The following is a 25816-nucleotide window of genomic DNA, read 5'->3' as shown; positions in this document are numbered from 1 at the left end:
TCATGGCTTAAAAACCACCTGCCTATACCCCTAACTCAGGGCCTGCTTTTGTGTATACAGATGCATAAAAATGAAGTGAAAGCCTGTTTTCTCTTATACTTTTGTACCTTTGCTTTTATGTCAGATTTGCTTCCCAAATTAAATATAGTGTTTACTTTAGATATTCATGCTTTATTCTGTATCTGAAAATCAGTGTTCTTTCTGTTTTCAAATAAATTGAGTCAGTAATCCAATTGACTCTAGTTTGAGGAAAACAAGGCTCAAATAATTAGCCCAGTACATGTTTTGGTTCCAGATAATTAGCCTTTCTATTTTTGTTTAAAGTTCTTCCAATTCTAAATGTAAATTAGCTGCTGTGATAAAAGCACGTTAACAACTAGAATTTTGGTGAAGGATACATTGACACTTTTGTTATTACAGTTTAATTCCTAGGAGTTGTGAATATTTTTAGTGTTTTTCTTGGAAATAATGTATTTCCATTTTTGTCTCCTTTAGTTGACCAGATATATCATCTTGCATCTCCAGCCTCCCCTCCAAACTACATGTATAATCCTATCAAGACGTTAAAGACCAATACGATTGGGACGTTAAATATGTTGGGTAAGTTTCTGTCATTGTCTTACTTAACTATTCTTGTAGGGAGTATTTTAGGAAATTCCAACCATAATTAATTAACTGTTGGTTTAGACTTTGGTCTTGGTCTTTGCATCCCCATCCTGTGCTGTTCAGCAATTCCATACCGTTGTTTCTATGGGACTTTGTTTGTCATTACCGTCCACCATGGGGGGACACTGTAACTCTCCTGCGTTTTAGTAACTCCGTCTGTTGTACCTCCGTGTAACTCTTTTTCAAGTGACTGCCTCCTCTTCAGAGCGATTGCCCCTCATTCTGCCACTTGCCCCTCTTGAAACCAGTTGACCAAATCTTAGAACAAGTTGTATGCATCTGTGTTGGAAGGAGGCACTGGTGGCTTCAATTCTGAGAATAGATTGGCATGGATCGTGCCCAGTGGGATGTTTTAATATTGCCCCCCAAAGCAGCAGGAGGAGGAGCTGTCCTCATGGGGGGGTGTCAAAACTCAGGGCCTGGCTCTAGGCTGACTGCAGGATTCACATTAGAAGTGAAAGATGGAGGGAGCATCACTGAAGTGGTTGTGTGTGTATATTCACAAGTAATAATGTCTTAGAGTTACAGCAATAGATTAATAGGCAAGTGTTAATGTTGAAAATTAGAGGTGAGGTATGCTTAATTTTTTGCTCAGGTTTAAAAACTAGGGTTTTTTTATTAGTTGCAAAGTAGAAGAAAGGAACTGCTTTTTAAAATTTCAAGTAAAAATGGATTAAATTATAGAAATATATAAAACAGGCTGTATAAATGGATTTGAGAAAAAATACAGCATTAAATTTGAATTTGGATGAAGCATGGAGACAAGGAACTGAAAGGACAGCCAGAGATTGATTTTTAAGTCTCTTAGACTAAACATTTGGGGGAGTCAAACTGTATGAAGAAAAATAACCCATTCTTCTCATCTAGAAGGGGAATTTGTCTTCCTCTTTGTTGTCTTCACTGCCCTGGTCTCCAGGCAATACAGAATGCCTCTCCCTCTGCTTTGGGGGCTGCGAGCTAGAGTCTGCTCTTGTGATTGACACCAGCAGGCTTTGATAGCCCCTCAGTCTCCCTCCCCACCTCCTGCCCTCGTATCAGAGCTAGACACTTCAAGTGCATGACACTTAAGAGGATATAATTTATTCTACTATGTGTTGAATGCTGTTCCTGTGCCCGAGGTGCTGTATGGTCTGCTGCAGTGGGTGGGACAAGATCAGGAATATACTCAGCTTCTTCTCCCAGGAAACTTAGCATCTCCGGGGGGGAGGGGGGTGGTGATATATGAGCATAAGCTCATGGTACAGAATAGGAAGCAAAAGGCTCCAGTGAAAAGGGATTTTTGATCCAGGGCGTGAACTATGAGTAAGATTTTGACATGGAAGTCTTGGATGAATGACATGGACAACAGCAGAAGGTAGAACATTGGGCCAGAAAGAGACCCAGATGGGACTTCGTATTCTGAACTGAGAGGAGGTGTGATTGGCCATTTCTGTGTTTGACAGAAGATGGACTGAACTTTGCCTGAGTCCTTCCTAGTCTGGCCCTGCCCGCTCTGTGACTTCACCACTTAGCCAGTCCCATGCTTGACTTCTTCCACCTAATGAAACCTCTTGTCCAGCCTCAGCTTAGACCCCTGGTCACTACAGCAACACAGGACAGCCTCCCCAGCTTCACCCCAAGACTGTCACCTCTATGACTCCTGCACAAGTCATTCTACCAACATGGTGCAGATCCAGTCTTGGTTTTGGAATCTTTAAGCTCACTTGCTCTTGAAATACAGCACATCACATATGCAAGTGTTCCAAATAGTAGAGAAGAACACAAAGCTTCAAAGATCTCAAGTGGTAGGAATGTAAAATGGTACAGTTACTCTGGAAAACAGCCTGGCAGTTTCTTAAAAACCTGAGCATGCAACTACCACATGACCCAGTGGGAACACTCTTGGGCATTTATCCTAGAGAAATGGAGAGTTACATTCACCCAACAACTTGTAATGAATGTTCATATAGTGGCTTTATTTGCAAGAGCCAAAACCCTGGAAACCATCAAAATGCCCCCTAATGGGTGAATGATTAAACAAACTGTTTACCCCCTTGCTGCAGAATCCCTCTCAGCAATGTGAAGGAATAAGGTCGTGACACATGAGCAACCTGGGTCAATCTCCAGGGAATATTGGAATGACAACATCCAGTCCCCAAAAGTTACATGTCATTGTTGAAATGACTAAAGTACAGAAACGGAGAACAGATTAGTGGTTGCCAGGGGTTAAGGAAGGGGAAGGAAGGGGAGTTGGGACCCTCATAGCGATGGAGATGATGTGCCTCTTGATGGGCTCCGGGTCAAGACCCTGGCCTTGATACCCTTCTGTGGTTTTGTAGGATTTTACCGTCAGGCAGAGCTGGTAAAGAGCACATGGTGTATCTCTAGCAATTACTTTTAAGACTGCATTTAAATCTACATTTATCTCAAAATAAATAGTTTGATTAAGGAAGAAAGACTGCAGGGTCCTTCATTTGGAAGCAGCTACCCTTGTCCCCACTTGATAATTTGGTGTGGTCAGCAGCCTCATGGACTTCCATGGGATGAAACAGGAGTGAAGGAGATACGCCTTTGCTGTTGGTAGCCTGTAAGTTCCATTGTATATTGTATCTCGTTCTCGATGGGCGTCTCCATGGCTTCCTGCTTCCTTCCCCCAATGCTCCTACACCCCTGGTACCGCCATGCTAGGACTCTCTGGTCCCACCCCAGCCTCCCCCAGAAGTGCCTACAGGTTATGCACACACGCCTCGTCTCTCCCTTCCAGCAACACTTCATGGGCAAACATATTGTGCAGAGCTGAATGCTAAGGGGGTGTGTACCATGCTCTGTGCACAGAAGACTCTGGGATGGAACACATTGGGGGTACATTGGGTTAAACATAGGTAAATGAGTTTCTTTTGTGCAGGGCTTTACAGAGCCTTTAGTAAACTGCTGTGCACTGGGACTCGGTGTGAGAGTGTTTGGAGTGCTTTCCATACATATCGACCAATCTAAAAAAGATAGATATTGGGGGAAGCTAGTCCATTCTGAGTGAATGATAAATGCTGGAAAAGGCTTCGGAGCAGGATTGAGGGAGTGTGGCAGGCAGCTGTGGAGAAGGTGCAGTTTTTAGGGTGAGCCCTGAAGGATGCAAATGGGAAGGCAGGAGGATGGGGAAGGAGGGGGGCAGACACAGGAGGTGGCATGGGCACAGTCAGAAATTGGGGAGTGGGGCACACTCAAGAAGGGCAGGTAGACCACTTGGGGGTTGGGGGAATAGTGGAAGTTACGGTGAGAGGGGCCTTGCTTTCTGCCTAGAGCAAAGTTATCTGATAAAATACTGAATGATGAGTGATGCTCTGGGACAAAAAGAATCCTAACAGAACACCTCAAATCCTACCTTATTGAACCAATAAATTGGCTGAAAAATGGGTGCTGTTTACAACTATAAGTATTCAACTCAATACTGTCCTTCTGGGGATTCATTTGTGTTTTTCTTATTGATTTGGTTTTTATTTTTGTTCTAAAGCAGATGCTATAAGAGTAAATAATTGGTAATATAGATAATCAGATACCTTTAATGTTAAAAAAAATACTTAAATTGGCCATAAAAATGTGCACATGCATGTATTTCTTTGTTTTCCTGAAGTTCACACTTTCTCTGACATTGTTTGCTTTCTGTAGGGCTGGCAAAACGAGTGGGAGCACGTCTCCTTCTGGCCTCTACCTCTGAGGTTTATGGAGGTGAGTGCGTGGGGCTCCTGCCTGGGGGTGGTTGCTCCAGCCACATTTGACTGTTTTCATCTTGTCTTAGGTAAAATAAAAAGCCATGAAAGATGATGCCAAGATTCCTTTTCTAAAGAGGCCAGGACTGCACTTCATTTTCCCGTGCAGAATAGCATAGAGGCTTCCCGTTCAGCCGGCCATGGTCTCCAGGCCCTCCTCCCGGTGGGGTGAAACTATTTTGGGAACTGCTGGAGCACACCCTCGGAGTATTTTCTCATGTAGCCTTGCGAATAAGGAAGGACCCACCGTTTATGAATCCACAAACCTGTTTTTACCATTCTACTCTGGAAGTACCCCAGGAATCATATTCATTTGCATTTTTTAACTGTTTAGCTGGCATATGTTATTCTCCAGTGGGAGTAATGCGTATTGCATATCTGACCCACCAGGTTGGCCTTTAAAGCTCAGTGAAGGGACACGCACTGATGACCCCAAGTGTCTTACCATGATTTCTGGAAGAACCTTAAATAGGGGGTTCCAGAAAAATTAGGAACCTGTTTTACCAATCTGCAGCACTGTCATCACCCCTTTCCCAGGTCCACCAGTGACACAGTTTTGCACTACTCCACTGTACAGAGTGGTGATGTGGGCTCCGTTTTCAGTTCATATTGATTTCTACTCAAACCCAAAACCAGTGTGAGTGCGGTGTTTCAGATTACTGTTCAGTCCACTCAGCAGACTCTGCAGATGCTGGACTCTCTGACGTGTGATGTATTTTTTCTACTTCACATTATTGTGTGGACAGTAGAGATAAGGATGTAAAGGGGTAAAATCTAAGGAGATACATTAAAAAAAAAATAAAGGAATCCAAAAGAAAAAAATCAAAACAGAGAAATTCTACTAAATGCAGTTTATATTCTCTGTAATCCCTATGAAAAGACAGAGCATCATATGCTTCTCCTTTGAGATCTTAGGAAGCTAAAAGGGCAGAAGTATCTGCCTTACCGCATGCTTACTCAGTTGCTTTAGAACAGGCAGTTGAGAGGACTCTTACTTTCTCCCCTCCCTGCTCTTTCTACATCAAGGCTCAAAAAAGGATTAGCTGGTTTCCCTTTATATGGCATTGGATGGTTCCTCTTTGAGGACTGACTTAATATGTCACAAAACAAGTAGTGTTGACATAGTCTGAGGGGCTGAATCTTTTCCGATGTCTAAAATATGAAGATGCTTGTGTTATCTGTCCAAAAAGGACACAGTGACATCTTTCCCACCCCTATCCCACCATCCACCTGATTTATTATCTGCAAATTTGACAGCAGCTAGCTTTCTTTAGGGTTCTTAAATAATTTTCTGTTGTAGTTTGTAGAATTTACTCACCACTGTATTCTGATTCTCTCGTCTATGGTTCTCAGCTTTGTTCTGGTGATGGCATATTTGACAGTCATTGTGTTCCATACAGATGTTTTTTTTTTAAATTCTCAATAACTGTATGTTTTACTAAAATTACATATGTTATAAATATAAAATTAATCTTTTTCATATGGATTGTATTTAGTCATAGTTTGTCTAAACAACCTGAAAGTTAAGAACAATTCATGAGAGAGAGAAGACTGAAAATTGAGAAACTTTGATCTCTTAATTCATTTCTTTTTCTGTAAAATAGTAAAATGCCATCATTACTTCCTATCAGAGATAAAAACACCACATCCCACTGGAAATTAGAGCATTGATTTTAGGACACTGAGGGCCCTCCTTAAGCATTTATGAAATACTTGCTTTGGTCTTTTCAAAGCTCCCTTTTGCATCATGTTCCAGTATGCCAATGCTGCCAGGATGCAAAACACCAGAAATGGATCGGCTTTTATAAAGGGGGTTTATTTGGTTACACAATTACAGTCTTAAGGCCATAAAGTGTCCAAGGTAACACATCAACAATCGGGTACCTTCACTGGAGGATGGCCAGTGGTGTCCAGAAAACCTGTTAGCTCAGAAGGCACGTGGCTGGCATCTGCTCCAAGTTCTGGTTTCAAAATGGCTTTCTCCCAGGACGTTCCTCTCTAGGCTGCAGCTCCTCTTCAAAATGTTACTCCCAGTTGCTCTTGGGGTGTTTGTCCTCTCTTAGCTTCTCTGGAGCAAGAGCTTGCTTTCAACGGCCGTCTTCAAACTGTCTCTCATCTGCAGCTCCTGTGCTTTCTTCAAAGTGTCTCTCTTGGCTGTAGAAAGCTCGCTCCTTCTGTCTGAGCTTATGTAGTGCTCTAGTAAACTAATCAAGGCCCATGCTGAATGGGTGGGGCTACACCTCCATGGAAATCATCCAATCAGAATCATCACCTACAGTTGGGTGGGTCACATCTCCATGGAAATGCTCAATCAGAGAATTGCAACCTAATCAACACTAACGTCTGCCCACACAAGATTGCATCAAAGATAATGTCATTTTGGGGGACATAGTACATTTCAAACTGGCACACATCATAAATGTGCATTGTTGATAAGCCTGAGGAAAAGGAAGGGTGAAAACAAATTCATGTTTTTCCCCATCCATAGATCCTGAAGTTCACCCTCAAAGTGAGGATTACTGGGGCCACGTGAATCCGATAGGACCCCGGGCCTGTTATGACGAAGGCAAGCGTGTTGCCGAGACCATGTGCTATGCCTACATGAAGCAGGTACGGATCAAACTGGGTTCTGCACGCAGAGCACCTGTTCCTGGGGTGGACGGATTTGATGTTTTTAATAGCATCAAATGTAAAGCTCTGTAAAGGAATTACATGCCATGATTAATGTTGCTAGGGGGCTGTGTACTGGATAATGCTATTATCAGTAGCTTCTTCTGTGTATCTCCTTTCTTTTATAAATGTAGTTTCCTGGGGGAAATTCTTGGGTTTAGAACACTGTTGTATGAATGTGATCTGTGTGCTGCTTTATTGCCAAACTGCTCACCAGCACTTCATAAGTGCATCTGTTTTCCATATCAGTGGATCTTTTTTTTTTTTACTTTCCTTTCCATAATATAATAGGCATAAAATAAATTCAATATTGCTTTAATTTGAATCTATCTTTAGGTTTTGCATTATTTATGCTTATTTACCGTTTCCTAATTTATGAATTGTCTGTTGTTGCACTGGGGCCCTCTTACAGGGAATAGTTGCGGGTACAGATTTGCGTGCCCTCATGGTATAGCAGAAAGAGCCCCCAGACCAAGAGCTGGAAGATCTGGGCTCCCATTCTCATCTGTCACCAGGAGACCTAACCGTCAGTCTGTAACATGGAGCTCATGGTTCCTGCCCTGTCTGCCTCTGAGAGCCATGGGGAGCAGATTAGTTCATGCAGATGAGGCCTCTGAGGAGTGTCAGGCCATGGGCTTGGCTGATTTCATCCATTTTCTCAGTGCATTTGTCTTATTGTACTTGGATCAGTACTCTCAGCTCACACTATAGAAAGTGTGAAATATGTGGGTAAATAAACGTGGGCACAGAATGCTGCTCTGAGACAGCCCATGGGCAGATACCGTGAGCTGGTCTCTGCTTTTTGGTAGTTCAAGGTGAGAGGGCCTCTGTCACCACAAGTGGGTTTCTGTGGCTGCCCAAAGCTCCTGGACTACAGGCGAGCCCGGGTGTGGTGACCAGCTGTTGGGTTTGTGACGGGGCGTGCTGGCTTCTGGGTGTCCAGCTCTGTAGCCACCCGAGGCTCACGGACCACAGGTGAGCCCGGGTGTGGTAGCCAGTTGTCGGCTCTGTGACAGGGCGTGCTGGCTTCTGGGTGTCCAGCTCTGAGTTTTTATGGCTGGTGCCTCTTCGGAGGGGGAGGAGCCAGCAGTGGCAGCCTATGCAGAAGGCCAGTGTTCCTGTTTGCTAAAGCTGCTGGAATGCAGTATACCAGAATTGGGTTGGCTTTTTCAATGGGGATTTATCAGGTTGCAAATTTACAGTTCTGAGGCCATGAAAATGCCCGAATTAAGGCATCACGAGGTAGATACTTTCTTGGGGGAAAGGCCGATGGCATCCAGGGTTCCTCTGTCACATGGGAAGGCACATGGCTGGCTCTGCTGATTCTTCTCTCCTGGGTGTAGCTGCTGGTTTGAATGTTTTTGTCTAAAATGTCTCTGGGCTTCTGTCTCAGCTTCTCTTGTGAGTCTTCCGGGGTGTTTTCTAAGTGTCTTGAGCTCTCCTCAAAACGTCTCTGCCTTTTATCCTCTCATAGAGGACTCCAGCAAGGGGATTAAGACCCACCTTGAATGGGTGGGGTCACATCTCCATGGAGACAACTTAATCAAAAGGTCCCTCCCACAGTCCCACAAGATTGGAATAAAAGAACATAGGCTTTTCTGGGGTACAGAAGAGATCCAAACCAGCACAGCCAGGAAGCCCTGCTCCTGACACCTCACAGTCAGTCATTTATGCCTCTCCTTTGCAGAGTACTAAAGATAATAGGCAGCACTATCAAGCACATGTTGCCTTGTTTTTTGTTTTTCTTTGAGGGCTGGGCAATTTTGTCAGAGGATGCTTTTTCTCATATTTTTAATGAAATGCTGACGTTAAAGATTCATAAAGTAATCTCCCAGTGTTGTAGATATTTAGAGCTCTCTGATTTATTTCTTGACCAGAAACAAAACCAAAGGCTTTGGGAGGTTGGCTTATATTTTCTCTTTATTCTAAGAAACGTTCATCATTTTCAAAAGGACATGCTTTTATCATTTCTGAGGCCAGAATATCTTGACACAAAAGTTTTAGACAGTCTCCCAGATATATGACAATCTTGGTGTGTGTTCTCTCCATGAAAATTGATTGGAGTGTGGGAGGGACAAATAATTGTGTTTTATTGTATAATGAGTTTGAGGAGTAATATGGTTCTCATCTGCTTTCTTTTGCTTTCAGTCTTGTGGTCATAGTGAATTTTTACATAGGTAAAGCTGGTGGGCAGTTTTAACATTTTTATTGAATTTTTCAGTTGTATTAAATGATTATTAGTGTAATCCCAATGATCATAGAACTATACATATCTTAAGATATGAACTCACAATAATCACAGCATTTGATAATAACATGGCTAACATTGATTGAGCTCTGACTGCCAGCCACGGTCCTAGACACTGGAAGACTAGGCAGGCCATATATTTCACACACCTGCTTCTGAACTCGCACACATTATATAGAATCTCAGCTTGGGAATGCAACAACTCGATGGCTCTGGTACTGTTAGTTTTTAAATCTCTGCTCTCCTGGGATTTCAGGGGTTTAATAGCATGGCTGAAATTGCTTGGAAAACCATAAAGTAATGTACCTGTTATGAAGCTCCTCGTGTGAACAGCCAGTACCTCATGCCTGTGGTTTATTATTTGTCCCTAACAAGAGCCCAGTCAGGAGGGTCTCCCAGTAGAGCAAGGAGCCATCTGTGTGAAGACGTTTCTGACGTGACATTATACCTCTAATCTGGGCACAGGCTTTAGACATAGTGGGCTCTCAACAGATGGAAGAGTCATGTCCATTGCCAGGTTGGTGGTAGGCTTCTAATCGGAGTGCTGCAGATTCTAGATGTTGAAACTATGAGTGTGTCTATTGCTTTCCATCATAATATTAAATTAAAGAATTACCATGCAGAAGATAGGCTCAGGGCTCTCTGGGAAGGAGACCATGAAACGTGGAGCCCAGGCTGACATGTAGCACTGGGTAATTTGTTGCTCTGTTAGGGCTTATCTCTCTGCTCAGCCCACTGACCTGAGACTGTTTACCCAGGTAAACTGTGCTGTCATGGTGTCATCTGGAAATACCACCAAGGACGACCTGCCCCTAGAAAGCAGGTGTGATGTAGCTCCTTTCCCCACAGTCCTCTCTTCTGTCCCCCATGTGGCCATTAGGTCGGGGAGTGACCATGCTCTGTCCATAGGGGTGGCAGGGTCCTGTCCAATCAGGCGGGTGGAGGTTGTGGCTAATGGATGAGTATGAACGTGGCCAGGAGCTGCAGGGCAGCTTATAAAAAAGACATTGGATGAGTCTCCCACCTTCTGTCCCCTCTTCTCTATGTTATAAAAGGATTGCTCTCCCTTATTGGACAGCCATGGGGTCCAAGACTGAAACCCGACTGGGCTCTAAGAATTGAACCTGAGCACTCTCTCCCTCACCCTCTTTTGTCTGAATCAGTGCGAAGGAAGAAATCAACTGTGGGCCCTTTCCTCTCTGTAGGAACAGGTTCCAGGCAGTTAGGAGATGTTTGAGTTCCTACTGTGGCAAGATGCTTGGCTAAAATTTAGCAAAATAAGAAAAAACAGAGAAGTGAGAAAAGAAGAAAAATTGTTACCCATAATCCCCTCCAGATATAAGTGTAAGAGAGAAGAATAAAATTAAATTAAAACCACTGTGTTTAGAATTGTGAAGGATGTAACACATTCAAGTCTTTTACTCGGCATTTTATAATTTAGCTCCAGCAAGAGCGGGTCTGAGCATCTCCTCCCTACGTTGGGTTGGCCCATGGGCAGCGGCCTGGTCTTGGGGATCAGGGTTGACTCTGGATATGGCCTGGTCTGGGGCAAATTCCCAGATCTCTCTGGGCCTCTGACAAAAGCAACTGCTATTTTCTTGGACTGCAATTTTGCAGCTTCTCATTCCTCTTCAGTTCCATGAATGTAACTCTTACGGATTTTGAGTCCTGAACCCAGTGCCCTGCAGGACAGGTTGCTGATTTGCTTGTCCTGAGAAGGTGCGATCTGAAGTGACACTTATTTGGGGATAACCTGTGCACTCACAGTGGGTGTTGGGGGACCTGGTAAACCACCCTCAGCCCCTTTTGAGGTGGTTCTGCTTAGACCTGTTTTACAGATGGGAGAATGGGCTCCAAAACTCGTTTCCAGCTACCTGGCTGGTCAGTAGGGTTTGAACCCCCGGCTCGCCACCTGCAGTGCCGTGTTCTCCTGTGCCTGCTGTCCCAGGAGGACTGCGTTAGAGACAGTCCACAGTGGGTCATTGGAGGGTGAGGCAGCCTGGCTCAGCGAGAGAGGAAATGGAGCCAGTGTGTCTCTGAGCCTGCGGGAACTGAGGTTTCCTTCGAAGCACTCACAAATCCATGGCAGGATGGCTCTGGACTTATCGGTTGCTGCTCAGAGCAGCGAGATTAATCAACAAGGAGCCGCATTGTGACATTGGTTTATAGTTCTAAATGTGCAGCCTTTGAAGGTAGCAAGTTTTAGGACAAAATTCAAAACTTCAAGGGTTGCAATTTATTCTATTTTAGAGACAATTTTTTTAAAAAAGTGATCAGAATGAAGGATGAACCCAGTGGAAAAAATGTGCCTTTAGTATTTTTTTAAATTTATTATTTTAATAACTTCAATTCTTATTTTTTATACATAATACCATATCCCCTTATAAGTATAAATGTTCATTTTATTTTTGAGACCCCATGTGGTACATGGGTGTATCTCTAGATAAATGTAATATGTAAGAATTGGGGATACAAGCAAGCTAAATACAGGTCTGAATAATCTTTTTATAAAAAGTTTCCCGTTTTCCAAAGGATTCCATTCTGAGTTTTAAAAAATGGAATATCCCAGTGGATTCAAAATGGAATTTAATTTCCTGAAAAAATCCACCTCAACATACACGTTTCAGAACACATCGTTAAGTAAAGAGAAGCTCCTTTGTCGTTTCTTCCAGTGGATGGAATAAGATTGAAGGTAGAATCAAAGGGCATAGAATCGTTCATGAATATTTTGAAATTTTCAGAGCTGAATTAAAGTGCTGCTTCTGTGTGCTTTTGGCCTCTGTGGTTTTATAAATCTGGGGACCCCATCCCGTCTGAGGTCAGTGCTCGTGTGCGTGTGTGTGTGTGGCCCCAGAGGAGCTTTCACTTCCCAGGTCCTATGACCCCCTGACCGGGCTGGCCTGCAAGACAGGCTACAACTCATAAACTCTGAGGCTGACCTGGTGGAAAGAAAGGAAACCCAGAGATCATTATCCTGTCCGATGATCTTAAGCGTGTTTTTATTTTATTTTTTAGCATCAAAATACTTCTAAAAAACTCAAATAGTTGGTATATATACTATACCTTTCATACTTCAATACAAGTATTCAGCAAGGAGCCTGCACAAGTCAGCTGTGACTCTGGACTTCCCGATACTGGGGGGTCTGCTCCCTGGCTCCCTCGCTGAGCTGTGCTCTCCTAGCCCCACTTGCCTCACCTGGGAATCCGGGAGGGTGACATCTGCCCCCTCCTGGCCTTGCCATGAGGATTAGTGCAGCCCGACACCTGGCGAATGCTTAGGAACGTCTGCCTGGTTGTTAGTACAGAAACTAGGCTGTTCAGGAAGTTTCAAGCAGACTTCTGCCTGCCAGCCCCTGGTCTCATGTGGCCTTCCCCCTCTGCCATCACTCAAAGTCAACTGGAATGGTGGGCACCTTGGAGAATCTTGCTTCGGCAGAGCGTGCTCTGTGTTCAGTGAGAGCCTCAGTCTTAGCCCCAGGCAAGATGCATGTATAGGGTGCCATCGGGGAACGAAGTGGTGCGGCCGTTGGTCGTCCATGTCCTGTTGCTTTAGCCTCCAGAAGATGAAGAAAGCATCAGAGAATTGAGCCTGCTGTGCCTAAGAGCTCTTCCTGAACTGCTTCTGTAGCATTCTTAGTTCTGTGTCCCGTGCCCTGCAGATAAACCTGACCTGGGCACTTCCTTCAGGACAGGCAGTAGCCAAACTTGGTGAAGGGGAAGCTCCTCAGGCCCCTTTCTCGAGCCAGCAGCCCCTCTCCCTGGACAGCCCCTCTCTGTTCCCTCCTCCTGCCCCCCTCAGTGAAGACATTGTTCACACTACCATGTTCAGTGGCTTGATGGAATGCTCTTCAGGAAGGGGTTGCATTTTGGAAGAGAAATGGAGAGGAAAAGCCCATTGAATCCCTGCTGCTGATATTTCTGTCCTTGGGAGATAGGAGGAGGAGGAGGGAGAAACTCCCCATCTCTCCGTCATGCCACTTGGGCCAGTGCCCGCCAGTAAACCCCAGCAGGCTCTTAACTCACTGGCTCGGTGTCTCGGACCTGCCGCCCACCCCCTCTGCCCTCTCTGTGCTGCCACAGGTGGGAAAAGGAGGAGTTCTGACCTGCTCACCGCGCTGGGGTTGTACATCATTGTAGTCTGGTGCCCATTTCCAAAGACCAGTTACTAAATCCTCTTCAGAGACCACAGTTCCTTCCCTTGTAATCCTCATCGCCTGATGGAGGGGTTTCTGAGCCAATCCCCAACTGTGGTTACCGGTGCTTCAATATGAGATTAGTTTAGTCAGTCAACAAGAACACAGGTCTGGGGGGGGGAAATAGTTGATTCAGAATCATCGCTGGGAGATACACAATAATGATGACAGCTTTCAAGGCAGTTTCACATGTTTTCTTCTTTTAATGGGCATTATTGTCCCCATTGCAAATATTAGGATCTTAAGACTTTGGAAACATAAGTGACTTCCCCAGAACCACGCGGCTAGTGAGTTACAGAACCGAGACTGGTAACTTGCAAGGTGTTCCAACGCCTACTCCAGTGCACGTCCCCCTGATGCCTTCAAATGCTTATTCATGTTGTACCTGACTTTGTGCCTTTATGTGAAGGGTCCCTAGGTGGAGTACAAAGTGCCTGTCCTTTCTCGCCTTTCTTGGTTTCCATCTGCTTTATGCTGATGTAACTCAGACTTGAAGGAGCTGTCCTGGTCCTTGATGAGGATTTCTTGAAGTTTGCAGTCTTATGTAAATGACTCATGGTTCACCACAGGGACAAAACCACTGAACACAAAAGTGAAAAACAGTCATTATTAAGAATGATTCAGCAGTTGGTTTTCTGAATTACTGCCTTGTGAATTCAGAGGCCCTTCATCTCTCCCATGATGGGAAACTCAAGCAGACTTAGAGTAGTCATCGGCAAGGATCTGTCACTTGCAGATGGAGCTTTCAGTGAGTCAGGAGTTTTGTGTGTGTTGACTTATTGGTCATTCAGAGGAGGATCCTCTCTTAAATGAGACATCATGGCATGGTTGGCACCTCTTGGTTTTAATTCAGGCTCTACCCTTCTTGGAAAAGAGGCTTTGGCTCAGATACTGGACCTTCTTCAGGTCTGAGCTGGGGAGTGATTATACCCTCCTCCAAGGTATGGTGAGGGGCACAGCCGCCACCATAAGCAGCCCATCCGTGTACCCTCTGACAGGTCACCGCAAGGGTCAGAGGTGGTGTGCGTCCAGGGCCTGATGTACCGGATGTGGGGAACAGTGGAGGCCATTGTTCCAAGGTGACATTTCTTAGAAAGATGAATCGGTGTACAGGGTTCAGGATATGCTAGCATGTGAAAGGAGAGCACGTCTCAGCTTGAGGGAACTGTAGATTTCTATTCATTTCACCTAAGGAGTTCAGGCTTAATACGCAGCTGCTCTTGCTGACATAAACCAGGCCTGAGAGCTTATGTTCTCGGAAAAGCTCCCTTGCTGTTCCCACTGCTGCACCTGTCCACCTGTCCAAAGACACTGACCTCTGCTGCCTGTTTCAGATCCAAACCAAAAGAGTAAAACAAAAGCAGGCCCTTTTGAGTGTTGGCCAGTCAGTGTCAGCAGAACTCAGGTTTTCCCGAGTCTGTTCTGGAACATTGTTCCCGAGGAAGGGGAAAGTCAGGAGGATAAAAGCATCTGACTTGTTGCAAACCTTGCAGAGCCCATTGAGCTTGCTTCCTGCCAGCCGTGTTGGTTTGATCATTGTAAATTTGCTGATGTTTTTCCAGATTCTTCCTAGAATAAGGCTGTATTCATCCACATCTGATTCTTTCGTCATCCTATCAGTATAATGCGAGTGGCTGCTTTTGAGTTATTTTCTACTGAGGTCAGCATCTCCTTCGTTCCCAGCCCCCCACCCCACCCCTTAGTATTCTCTGGGTAGTCAGTGAAAACAGTTGGTTTATTCCTGGACTTAGAATTAATAGCTCATGTTTGAAGAGAATTTAAGAGTATCTACCTAAGAATATGAACAGCTCATGTGACATTACAGTATATTGCTGAGAGGAGTTAGCAAAAATATAGCACCCTGGTTTCTAAAGGTTAACTGCCCATTGGATCTATGCTTCCCAACTTTTTTTTGTATCACAATGCACATAAAACTGCTTGTGCTTGTCTGGCACCCCGGGGAAATCAATAAGGCTCTTGTGACCTGAGGTGGCCGGCCATGATACATAGCCACTATGATGGCTAACATGGGACCTCGGGACACTGGCAACTCATCCTCTAATTCGTTATCCTGATTGAGAACCTAATGTTTATAGTGTAATGGGTAAAACAGATAAACATGCACATGGTAAAATTCTTCTGATGCAGAATCTGTGATAAAAATGTGTAGTATTTTTATCCATGAAAAAGCAGCCTGTGAAATCAGTAACTAAATAAGATAGTTTGCAGAAGGTTTTGTGGTTTTAAAAAAGATACTTTCCTGATAACATATTTTAAAAACCTGTTTTTCCTGAGTACAAAAGTAATACGTGTGTATTGTGGTAAAAAAGGACCTTTGCAAAATACGTAGAAGTATATGTACTTCTATTATTCCATCCTGGAGATGGCCGTTTTAAACAATATTGGTGTGTATCTTTCCTGCCTACTTAGCTATATTGGGTGCTTAAGATGTCTTGTATTTCATTCATATAAGTTATGCTGTGGTAAACGTGGATGTGCCATAAATCTTTGTCCCTCTCTTGTGCTCTTTTTGTGGAGCAGATTTCTAAAACGAGTTTGGTTTTTCCCTTTTAAACAGGTTCTGCTTTTAGATATGGATGCTTTCTTGTTGACATGGCCTTGAGTAGATAGGCTGGAGAAACAGAGCTCCTCGGGGCCTCCCACCTGGAGACACAAACATGGGCACCTGTTAGGTTTCTAATTCTAGCACACACAGAGAGAGGGGGAGGTCCAGGGTGTCCTTGAATCTGTTCTCATTTTAAAAACAAATCATTTCCCAACACTGGTGCTACTTTTCACCATGATTAGTAATAAAGTTACTGTGACAACCTTGTAACTGATGGTGACAGATCTTGGTGCCATTATTGAGAGCTGCTGAGCCCTGAGCTCCCCTGAAGTGAGCTTGTAGGGCCCCAGGTGCTCTGTAGGGAAAGAAAGGGGGCGGCAAAGTGGTAGTGTTAATAGGGAAAACTGTGTGTGTTTATGAGAACTTTTTGCATGATTTGTCTGTAAACTGGCAACTTCTCTAATTAAAAAAAGAAAGGTATGAGGAAAGTGCCAGAAAGCATGTTAGGAAAAAGAGGGGACCTAAGTCTGAAGCCAAAGAAGGGTGAAAATCCGGCAGGAGGCTGTGGGCCTGTTTGTCCGCGGCCTCCGGCACTGCCCCCTCCTCCCGACTCATCCCAGGCCACGGGGTGTGGGCTCATCCCACGGTGTCGGGCACCTTGCCGGCCCCTGTGGGAGAGGTTGAAAGGAAAGCCAGGGTCCCTGTCTCCAAGGGGCTCACAGTCTGACTAGCGGGCTGAGCGTTGGGAATGGACAGAGAGGGGTGGGGTTCTCTCTGAAGAGGTGGCATTTAGGTGGGCAGGTGACAGGTGAGAAGGAGTGACCCTGGGGAGGGAGTCACAGCAGAAGGAATTGCAGGTGGGAAGGCCGAGCGTCCTTTGATCAACAGAAGGGGCCAGTGTGGTGATGCCCGGTGAGCTACGGGGCAATGACAAGGAGTTGTCAGGGCCGTCTCAGATTTGGATAGAGATTTTTGGTCTTTATACTAAGTGAATCGGAGGGTTTTGAGCAGGGGATCAGAGGAGCCCAATGAAATGCTTAAAAGACCACTCGTATGTGTAGAGACAAGATTGAATGAGGCAGTGGAGAGCTGAGGGGGGTCAGCAAATCTGATGGAAGTGGTAGCAATCGAGCCATGAGGAGGCACTGAGTTAAGGAAGATGAGAAGTAGAACAAATCGGGGGTGGAAGTAAGATGTAGCTCTTTTGAGAATGCCTGTATGTCCTTTTCCAAAGATAAAGCACTCATTTTTCTTTTTATCAGCTCCCCAACATCCATTGACACTTAAATCTCTGAGAGATGAAGTTGCACAATATATTACATGAAAAAAATAATAAAAGGGTATGCACAGCATACATCCTATGGGGGGAAAATAGGCATTTACTGGGGACAAAAAATGATGTAAACATTTTTTGACCTTGCACTGTTTAACTGTCTCCAAGGTTTTCCACCTCCACGTCAGTAGCGGTGGCCTTGTGGGAGTTAGATCTGGGACACGTTTTTCTTTCTTTGGTATAATCTTGTGTAGTCTCCCTAAATTTCTTTACAACGAGCACATTATATAATGAAAACAAAAAAGTCATTTTCATTTTGGAATGAAAAGCAGAACGTTTTCTGACGTGTTTCATGTGCAGGACATGTGCCGATTGCAAAGCAAAACACGTTTTTTCTTTTCCTTCTCTGTGTTGCAGGAGGGAGTGGAAGTGCGGGTGGCCCGCATATTCAACACCTTCGGGCCCCGCATGCACATGAACGATGGCCGGGTGGTCAGCAACTTCATCCTGCAGGCGCTGCAGGGGGAGCCGCTCACGGTGGGTACCTGCCTCAGTGCGCAAATTGTGTCTTTGTCAAGCCTCTGGGTCCCCTTGGCAACCAAACCGGGAATTCGCCACAAATGATAAAGGAGGAGGGAATCTTGAGTCAGAGAACAACATTTCTGAAGTTGCCGCTGTTGAGATGTTTATGTTTATGCCTGCTGCCCTCTGGTAACCTCCCTGGCGAAGGGGCGGGGAGGCCCTGGGAGTAGAGTACGGAAGAGGGAATGACCGAGCCATGTAACTTCAGTCTCCATGCGGCTTCCGAGCCCACAGATGTCCTGGTGCCATTGGCTGCAGGCTTCGTCCCCGTCGCCCCTGCCTGCAGAGGCCTTGCCTGACTTTTTCCTGGCCTGCTGGCTGTAGCCAGGGGTGTATCTTCACTCTGCGTCTCCCTCAGATGGCTGAGAAGTATCAGCAAGTCGGGAGGAAGTGACGGATGTGTGTGGGATGGGTCTCGGCAGTGATCTTGGCAATGCTGAGAAGCGTTTCTTCCTCTGCCAAGCCTTCTCAGCTTGCAGAAGCTTCTGGACCCCAACAGAGATTGTGTTTCAGGTGGTTGGGGTCAGTGGTTCTCATGTACAGGGAGGGTTGAGGACATCTGCCCCACATGGGCTGCTACTGCTCCGGCCATCAGATCCGCATTCGGCTCCAGGCAGGCCCTCAGATGCTGTCTCTGGCGTCGGGATGGGCTGTTCATTCTACTCGTGTCCCCTCACCCCCGATGGCTGCGGGACAGAGCAGGACTTCCTTCCTTGAGGAGGAGCATCCTCAGCTCGCTTAGGGAGTGGGGTGTGCTGATTAATTCTTGTTTGTTTTCTTCAGTTTTTGCTGAATCCTCGCTATTTTTCTCCTCTCTCCTCTTTTCTTTTCCCTCCTCCTTTTCCCACTCCTCTTCCAACTTGTCTGGCTCAACTTCTTTGCCCTTCCAACCTACAGCCGTCTGAAGTCCCTGAAAGCTCAGCATTTGCTGGGTATCCAGAGTAGATAAGCAAACTGTTATTCTGAAAATTCTGCAGAATGGTTTTCTAATCAACTAGGCATATCTGAGGGAAAAAATCCTAATTATACCCATATACACCCACACCGACATACATACACACATAAAGAGTTAGCTAGCTTCCTACAGGCCAGGCTGTGTTCTCTGCTCTTTGTATCTATTAACTCATTTAATCCTCACAACAAATCTAAGGGGTATAGGTGATCTTTCTCCCATTTTCCAGATGAGGAGATTGAAGCACAATTAATAAATTGCCTGAGCGTCTGTGACCACAGGGTGGTTAGCACAATTTGGGATCTTGAGAGCCTGTCCCCATAGCACATGCTCTTAGTCACTGTGGTATTTATGTGTTCTTATATGTGTTAGCTACTCTGCTATAAAAAAAAAATATATATATTAGAACACTTACAGTTTTACAGAAAAATCATGCAGAAAGTAGAGTTCCATAATATCTACCCTGCCCCAGTTTTCCCTGTTATTCACATTTTGCATTAATGTGGTGCCTTTGTTAAAATTGATGAAACACTTTATTATGTTATTAACTGGATTCCATGATTCACATTAGAGTTCATCTGTGTTCCTTAGTTCTATTCTGGTAACATCATATTTGCCGACACTTCTAGGTATAGAATTCAGTGCTGTTAAGTACATCCCCAGTGTTGTGCTACCGTCACCACCATCTGTTACCGTAACTTTTCCATCGCTCTAAGCAGAAACTCTGAACCAGTTGATCTGCTACCGATTTAAAATGAAAATCTCAGTCTGTTAAAAAATGGTGTGGCTCCCCCAGGGCAAGGCGCACTTTATAGATGAGTTTTGCTTATTAATACTTTATAGTGGGGGTGAACCCGCACCCCAGCTCTGGATTCCCTGTGCCCCCAGGACTGCCCTTCCCGCCTTCCTCCTCTCAGGAAGTGTCAGCTCCGTTCCTTCAGTGCCGCGGGACAAGCACCTTGTGGTCAAACCCGGATTCTCGCGTCCTCACAGCCCCCACGTCAGATCCACCCGCAGATCCTGATGACGTTGCCCTGAGCAGATCCGGAATCCGCCCCCTTCTCACCCCTCCCACCCCCGCCACGTGTGGCCATTGCCAGCCTCTCCCCGCGCGCTCCAGGCCTCCGAGCTGTTCCAGTTCTCCCTGCCAGGTATATTCTCAGCCCAGTGGCCGGAGTGACCCTTCTGAAAAGACGTCAAAGACCTGAGTGGCTTTTCTTCCCATTGTCAGTGGACCCCAGTGCCCCCATTCTTCCCTCCGCGCCCTCGCCCACCTCCTCCCACCTCCCACCTCCACCTGTCCTGACCCAGGCAGGGCTGCTCACGGCTTTCTCCTCACTTTTTCCAGGTCCTGTTCAGTTGCCGTCTCCTTAGAGGTGGCTTCCTTGGCCTTTCTGTATAGGATAGGGTGGAAAAGGACGGGACCCGATAGGCCGACCCATCAGTCTGTCCCTCCTCAGACAGGCTTTTCATTATTCCTATTGCACTGCTCACCAACTAAAATTGTCATTTTAAGGCCCCCTTTGCCAACTAGAGTGTACACTCTTTAAAATCAGTAATTTGTTTTCCTCATTACCCCTAGGATGGTGCTGGAACTAGGAGGCATTCAGTAAATGTTTGAATTAACGATCGGGTTTATGGAAGGCCGCTTTACTTTCTGAATACAAGTGACTTGTGACTCGTTCATGAAGCTAGCAGTTTGTAAGTTACTTATGAGGCAGAATTTACTATCATTCCACGTTTCCCTTTTGCCTGTTATTTGCGGCTTTAGGGTCCTCGAGCCCCCACCCAGCTGCTCTGTTGAGAATTTCTCAGCTTCAGTGCTGCCCCAGGCGCTATTTTTGGCCCCTACATTCGGTAACTCTTCCTCCCATCATGTGACTGGAGCTGCTTTGTTTGTAGAATAAACTGTTAAAAGCCTTCCAGGAAACAACTTCTTGATTTATTGCAGCCTTGGCAGCAGCCAGATCCCACAGCATTAGGTAGGAGAGCCATCCCCGGCCTGCCACGGGAATGAAGTGTTCCTGGCTGACAGTGATGACTCACGTGCTGTCTTCATGCTGAGTGAGCTTCTGTGCCAGTGAGGGAAGGGAAAAGATCGCTGGTGCTGTCAGTGCACGCAGTTAGTTTCCAAACCTGCCGTGGTGGAGTCTTTTCTAGAAACCTTCTTGGGGAAGGAGGGCTGAGTCCTTAGGAGACCTTTTAGAATACAGCGGGGTTTTTTTTTTTTTTTCCCTTTTATCACACAGACTATTATCCATAAATAATTTGACGAAATTGCTAACTTTTTCATCCTTTTCTGTCCAATTGAGATACCTTTTCTGGCTTTTGCAAGCTTTTGCCAGATGGTTCTATGAAAAATCTTGGGGGGTGGGTCATAGAAAATGGCTTTCAACCCAGCCCACCTTTGAGAACACTTTGTTTATTAAGGAAGAGACATAAAGAGGCGTGTCCCTCTTTCCTTTGCTGCATTTCCAGTGGGTCATTTCTAAGATGAGGGACCTCCTTTGTGCTAGCTGGGGAACTCGGTATCTTAAATTCCCTCTTTTCCAAACTGGGTTAATGTAATCACTTTCCAGTTTATTTTTTCAGAACGCTTTGCCGTCTTATCACTTGGCCAAGATAATTCTTTTGATGTGTCTCAGTGTCCTGAGTCACTGCCATATCAGATGCTGGTTATGATAACTTAGGGACTTTATTCCCAGGTTCGATAAGTCATTCACAGAAGTTGTACTTTAAGTCGAATAAAATAATAGTGTAGGAAATATTTTGTTCCAGGTTGGTAGCTTTAGAAAATAGGTGAGTTTGGCTCATGTGAAGCTAACTCTTTTAAGTCTACTTTTGAGGAGACTTTGGTTCACAGTTCAGTTAAAATACACACATGTACACACACATTCACAGCAGGTTTTAATTGTTTTGCCACGTTTATGTCATTTATTACAGTTTACAGATGAGAGAACAGCTTAATAGAGATGAATTTGCCCAGAAACAGCCAGGATATGGCAGAATTGGGGTTTGAATCCAGTCTATCTCATTTTAAAAGCCTGGCTGTTTTTACAAAGGGAAATCATGGAGAAACCATACTTTTGTTACACTGAATTCAAAGTCGGTTGACATTTACCGCTTTACAGACACTTTTGTTCTTTTCAGTGATTCCTAAAATTGGGCCTTTCTTCATGGAGCAAAATGATGGCATCCTAGGTCCCTGAGACAGTAGAAGGTAGCGATGGTGAGAAACAGAGCTCGCCGTGCTCTCCATCTGTTGCTGCTTGCGAGAAGCTAGTTTCCTGCTGGCCGTGCTCCCTCTTTTTGGTAATTTCTGAGTCACTGTGCTGCTTTGACTAAACACAGCCCTTAACAACCCAGGTCCCTGATAGTGACCTTGACTTTCGTAAATATTGCGTCTCTTATTCTGTGACATGAAGCAGAAGGTACTGAATTTCATACTCTTATTTAGGAAGAAAATAAGAAGGCATTGGGGGAGCTGTACAAAATGCTAACTTTCAGCAGATCCCTGCATAATGATGCAGGTCCTGACATTTATTGAATACTTATTTTGTGTGCCTTCCATAAATAAAACATGGCCCCTGCCCTCGGGCTACTTCTTATATGGCAAGGTGTGTCCCTGTAGTGGCCCGAGAAGTGCCGTGATTGCGGTTTGCACAGAGGCTCATGGGTGCCTTGCAGAGGACAGGGAGGGATTTGGGGGTGGGAGACGTAGCATCTTCTCTCTTACAATACACCCCCTTTTTTTTTTTTTTACTTTTTCACATTTAGCACAGAGTGAGCATGATACATAGTAAGTTACAAATCTTCATATTGCAAAATACTGTGTTGGTATAGGGCAGCTAAAATATAGATGAGAAGGGTATGGTGGTACACTCTAGAAACTGAAATCCAACAGGCTGCAGAAGGGAAGGGTCCTCGGTGCACAACCCCAGGGGCACCATTCCCATGGCCTTGTGAGTAAATGTGAGTCCTGGAGCACATCTTCACTGGCTATGTTGTAAACCGAGCCACGGAGTTGCACAGTGGAGGTTCCCGGGATCCACGCTCTCTGGCCATGGCCCCGTTGCCTCCTCTGGTAATAGAGACTTCCTATACCCTAGCCCAGTTTCCACACGGACATCAAGTGTCGGGACTTCAGTCGAAGGGGGGTATCCCACAGACGGGTGGGTGGAGGAGGAGCCTGCTAGGGGGCTTTTGCCACTGGACTTGAAGGGACCAGGTTGAGCATCCTTTGACAGGTGTGGTGCCTGCATCAGCGTTCCTGCCACCCAGGCCTTGTGGAGATGGCCCAGGCAGCGCAAGCGTGGTTGGGTTCCTCTTGGGGAGGAGTGTGCTCAAGGAGACGGGGAGAGGAGGTTGCTTGCATTTCACTCCCTGGGCTCCTGGTCATGATTCTCCCCCTCCATGAGGACACTTTGAACAAGGCAGCTATGGGAAATAATGTTAAACTGTAGATTATTTCAGTCTTCAGTAGCTTTTTGAACTTCTGGTTGGTAGCTCAGAACCTCCCTTTGGAATTTTATGACACTTAAGCTACTGAGAATCTATGTTACTTTTCTGTTTTTCGTTTTATGGAACGGTGTTTGGTATGATTCATCAAAATCAGGCAGCCCCCGTTTAACCTGTCCCAATCTGTGCTTGCCCCCCACATCGTGCCTGAGTCGTTTTCCTTCTGACACCAGGGGATTGACAAGTTTGGGTGGAACCATAAGCTACTTCTGGGTTTTCCAGAACATCACAACTCTGAGGGCTAATGCTGAGCTTTAAATCAGACTGAGACCAGGTCTTCAGCCTGTACACCCAGTGGATTTTCCGTGAATGTTGCCAATTCATACCAGCAGACCTACTAATCTACTCTTGCCAGAGAAAGTAGATGGAGATGTTCCTGTACATTTTCAGCTTTGACTGGGCAAACTCAAGAATGACAGGCATATGTGCAAATGAGTAGACATAACAGCACCCCATCATTAGGAATTGCTGAAATGTGGGTTTTTATGGGTCTTGCCTAAATCTGATACCCACATTACAGTGGTGTTGGTGAACAACCCAGTGCCAGCTTGCAAGCCATAGTCTGCAATTGACACTACAGGCAGTTCTGAAATGGAGGCAGTGGGGTAAGGAAAAGAAAACTGAGCTTAGGTTTCACTCTGCTGCAGGTCACTCATCTCTAAGATAATTGTAAAAAAAAAGAGTAGTAATACAAGAGTTACACCTACAGAACACTAGCAGTGGAAGGAGGATTTCAAGAATGGCGGAACTGGCATTCTAGTAATGGATGGAACTTTCCCTACTTCATCAGGCCATTGCTTTATTTCTGCCTTGCCCAAATGTATCAGAAGCTTCAGGAAGGCCTGAGAATTGGGTCCAGACAGACTGTCAAGGAAATGCAGGTCTGTTTCTAAGAGGGTCTTCCCTAAATTGTCTTTTACTGAGATTTGCTGCTGCAGTTTCCGTGTCTTGTGGACAGAAATCACCCTCCACCAGAATTCTGCAGCCTTTTCCCCCTGTGAGGCTTTTCACCTAAGAGCATAACATAAATAGATTGATCCAGTTTACCTGTGAAGTTGGCACCCATAATTGATCTAACAAAAAACAGCCTCTGAAACCTTAGATTATTAAAAAGAAAAAGAAACTTATTTTTTTAAAAAGGCATCTGGATCCGTGCAGCCTGCTTTTCTTCCCTTGCTTGCTCCTTCTCCTTTTTCTCCTCAAATCTGGAGAGATGGGAGGTGAGGCCTGTGGAGCTCGTGCTGTCCCCAGGGCTGTCGGCTGGCTGCTGGGATGAAGGACTGGTGTTATTAGAACCAGGCTTGGAAATCAGGCTGTTCCAGAAGGCAGTACCCCCTTCTGGCTGCCCCGTCTCCACCACAAGCAAACAAGCAGAGTCCATGTGTGTCTGTTGTTCTCTGTGACTGTAGGATGTGAGGGAACTGTCAAAGGAGTCTTCCGTTTCAGCCTCTGCATTCTCATTCAGAGGTACAAAGTACCGAATTTACAAGGTTCTCGTTCACCACATCGTCACCGAGCACCCGTTCTGGACGAGGCCTCTGCTGGGTCCCAGGACCGCAGAGGCAGGTGGGCAGGACCCCGGCCTCGGGCTCGCGGCCTGGGGGGGGGACGGGATGAGCAGCGAGGGGCGGAAGAGCAGAAGACGGAGCAGTTCCTTCTCCCCTGGGGGAAGCAGGGAGGTCAGTCTGCGTCCCCTGGGGGTTTAAGAGACTCCCCGCTTCCTGGTGCCGGGACCGTTTCCGGGAGCCCTAACTTCCGGTTTCCTCCTAGGTGTACGGATCCGGGTCGCAGACGCGGGCGTTCCAGTACGTCAGGTGAGACGAGCGCGCGGGCTGCGCGGGACCTCGACGGCGCTAGCTCAGCCTCCGCAGCGATGCCGAGCAGGCGGACGCAGGCTAGCAGTTCACTATCTGCTGTATCACCTAATTAATTGGTTGGGTTACAAGTTCGTTTTAAGATGGGAAAACTCTTGCAGTTCTGTGTTTAAAAGTTAAAATTTGCATTCAGGGTCATACACTAAACCTTGGTTGGTTTTAGCAGTTGCTGGTTCGGGAGCCGGTGATCCGTAGTTAGTCTTTTACTGCCACCTGGTGTTTTTTGGGTAACTCTGCCCAGCTCTGAGGACTACTTGACTGTTTTCAGTAAAGGCTGATTTAGGAGATGACCTTAATCTAAGTCCAGCAAGCCTACAAATCTCAAAACTTGAGCCGTTTTCAACATGGCTTTCTGGGGGTGGAGGAGATTGTCCTCATTAAGGGTACAAGATAAGATAGAGTGTCCTAATATTTTTGGATTTTGTGCTGAAGCTAAATGCAGAAAAAAATATAATCAAAGAACTTTTAAAAATAGATTCACACAGTGCTTTTTATTGTTTTCTTGGTAATACTTAGAAATCTAGTGCTTTG

The 25816-nt window shown here is 45.5% G+C and overlaps 1 protein-coding gene across 2 annotated transcripts in view; it reads left to right on the top strand.

Annotated features, from left to right (window-relative positions):
- The window catches only part of UXS1 (UDP-glucuronate decarboxylase 1), a 95956-nt gene that overhangs the window by 57311 nt on the left and 12829 nt on the right, over positions 1-25816 (top strand). For both annotated transcript variants that reach the window (XM_037806799.1, XM_037806798.1), the window contains exons 7-11: positions 496-600; positions 4309-4368; positions 6898-7019; positions 17777-17896; positions 25182-25225. In XM_037806799.1, coding sequence (XP_037662727.1) covers positions 496-600; positions 4309-4368; positions 6898-7019; positions 17777-17896; positions 25182-25225 — 451 coding nt within the window. The remainder of the gene's footprint in view (positions 1-495; positions 601-4308; positions 4369-6897; positions 7020-17776; positions 17897-25181; positions 25226-25816) is intronic.

Source organism: Choloepus didactylus, chromosome 17 (assembly GCF_015220235.1).
Source record: "Choloepus didactylus isolate mChoDid1 chromosome 17, mChoDid1.pri, whole genome shotgun sequence".
Classification (NCBI taxonomy): domain Eukaryota; kingdom Metazoa; phylum Chordata; class Mammalia; order Pilosa; family Megalonychidae; genus Choloepus; species Choloepus didactylus.
This window is presented reverse-complemented; position numbering and strand designations above follow the sequence as displayed.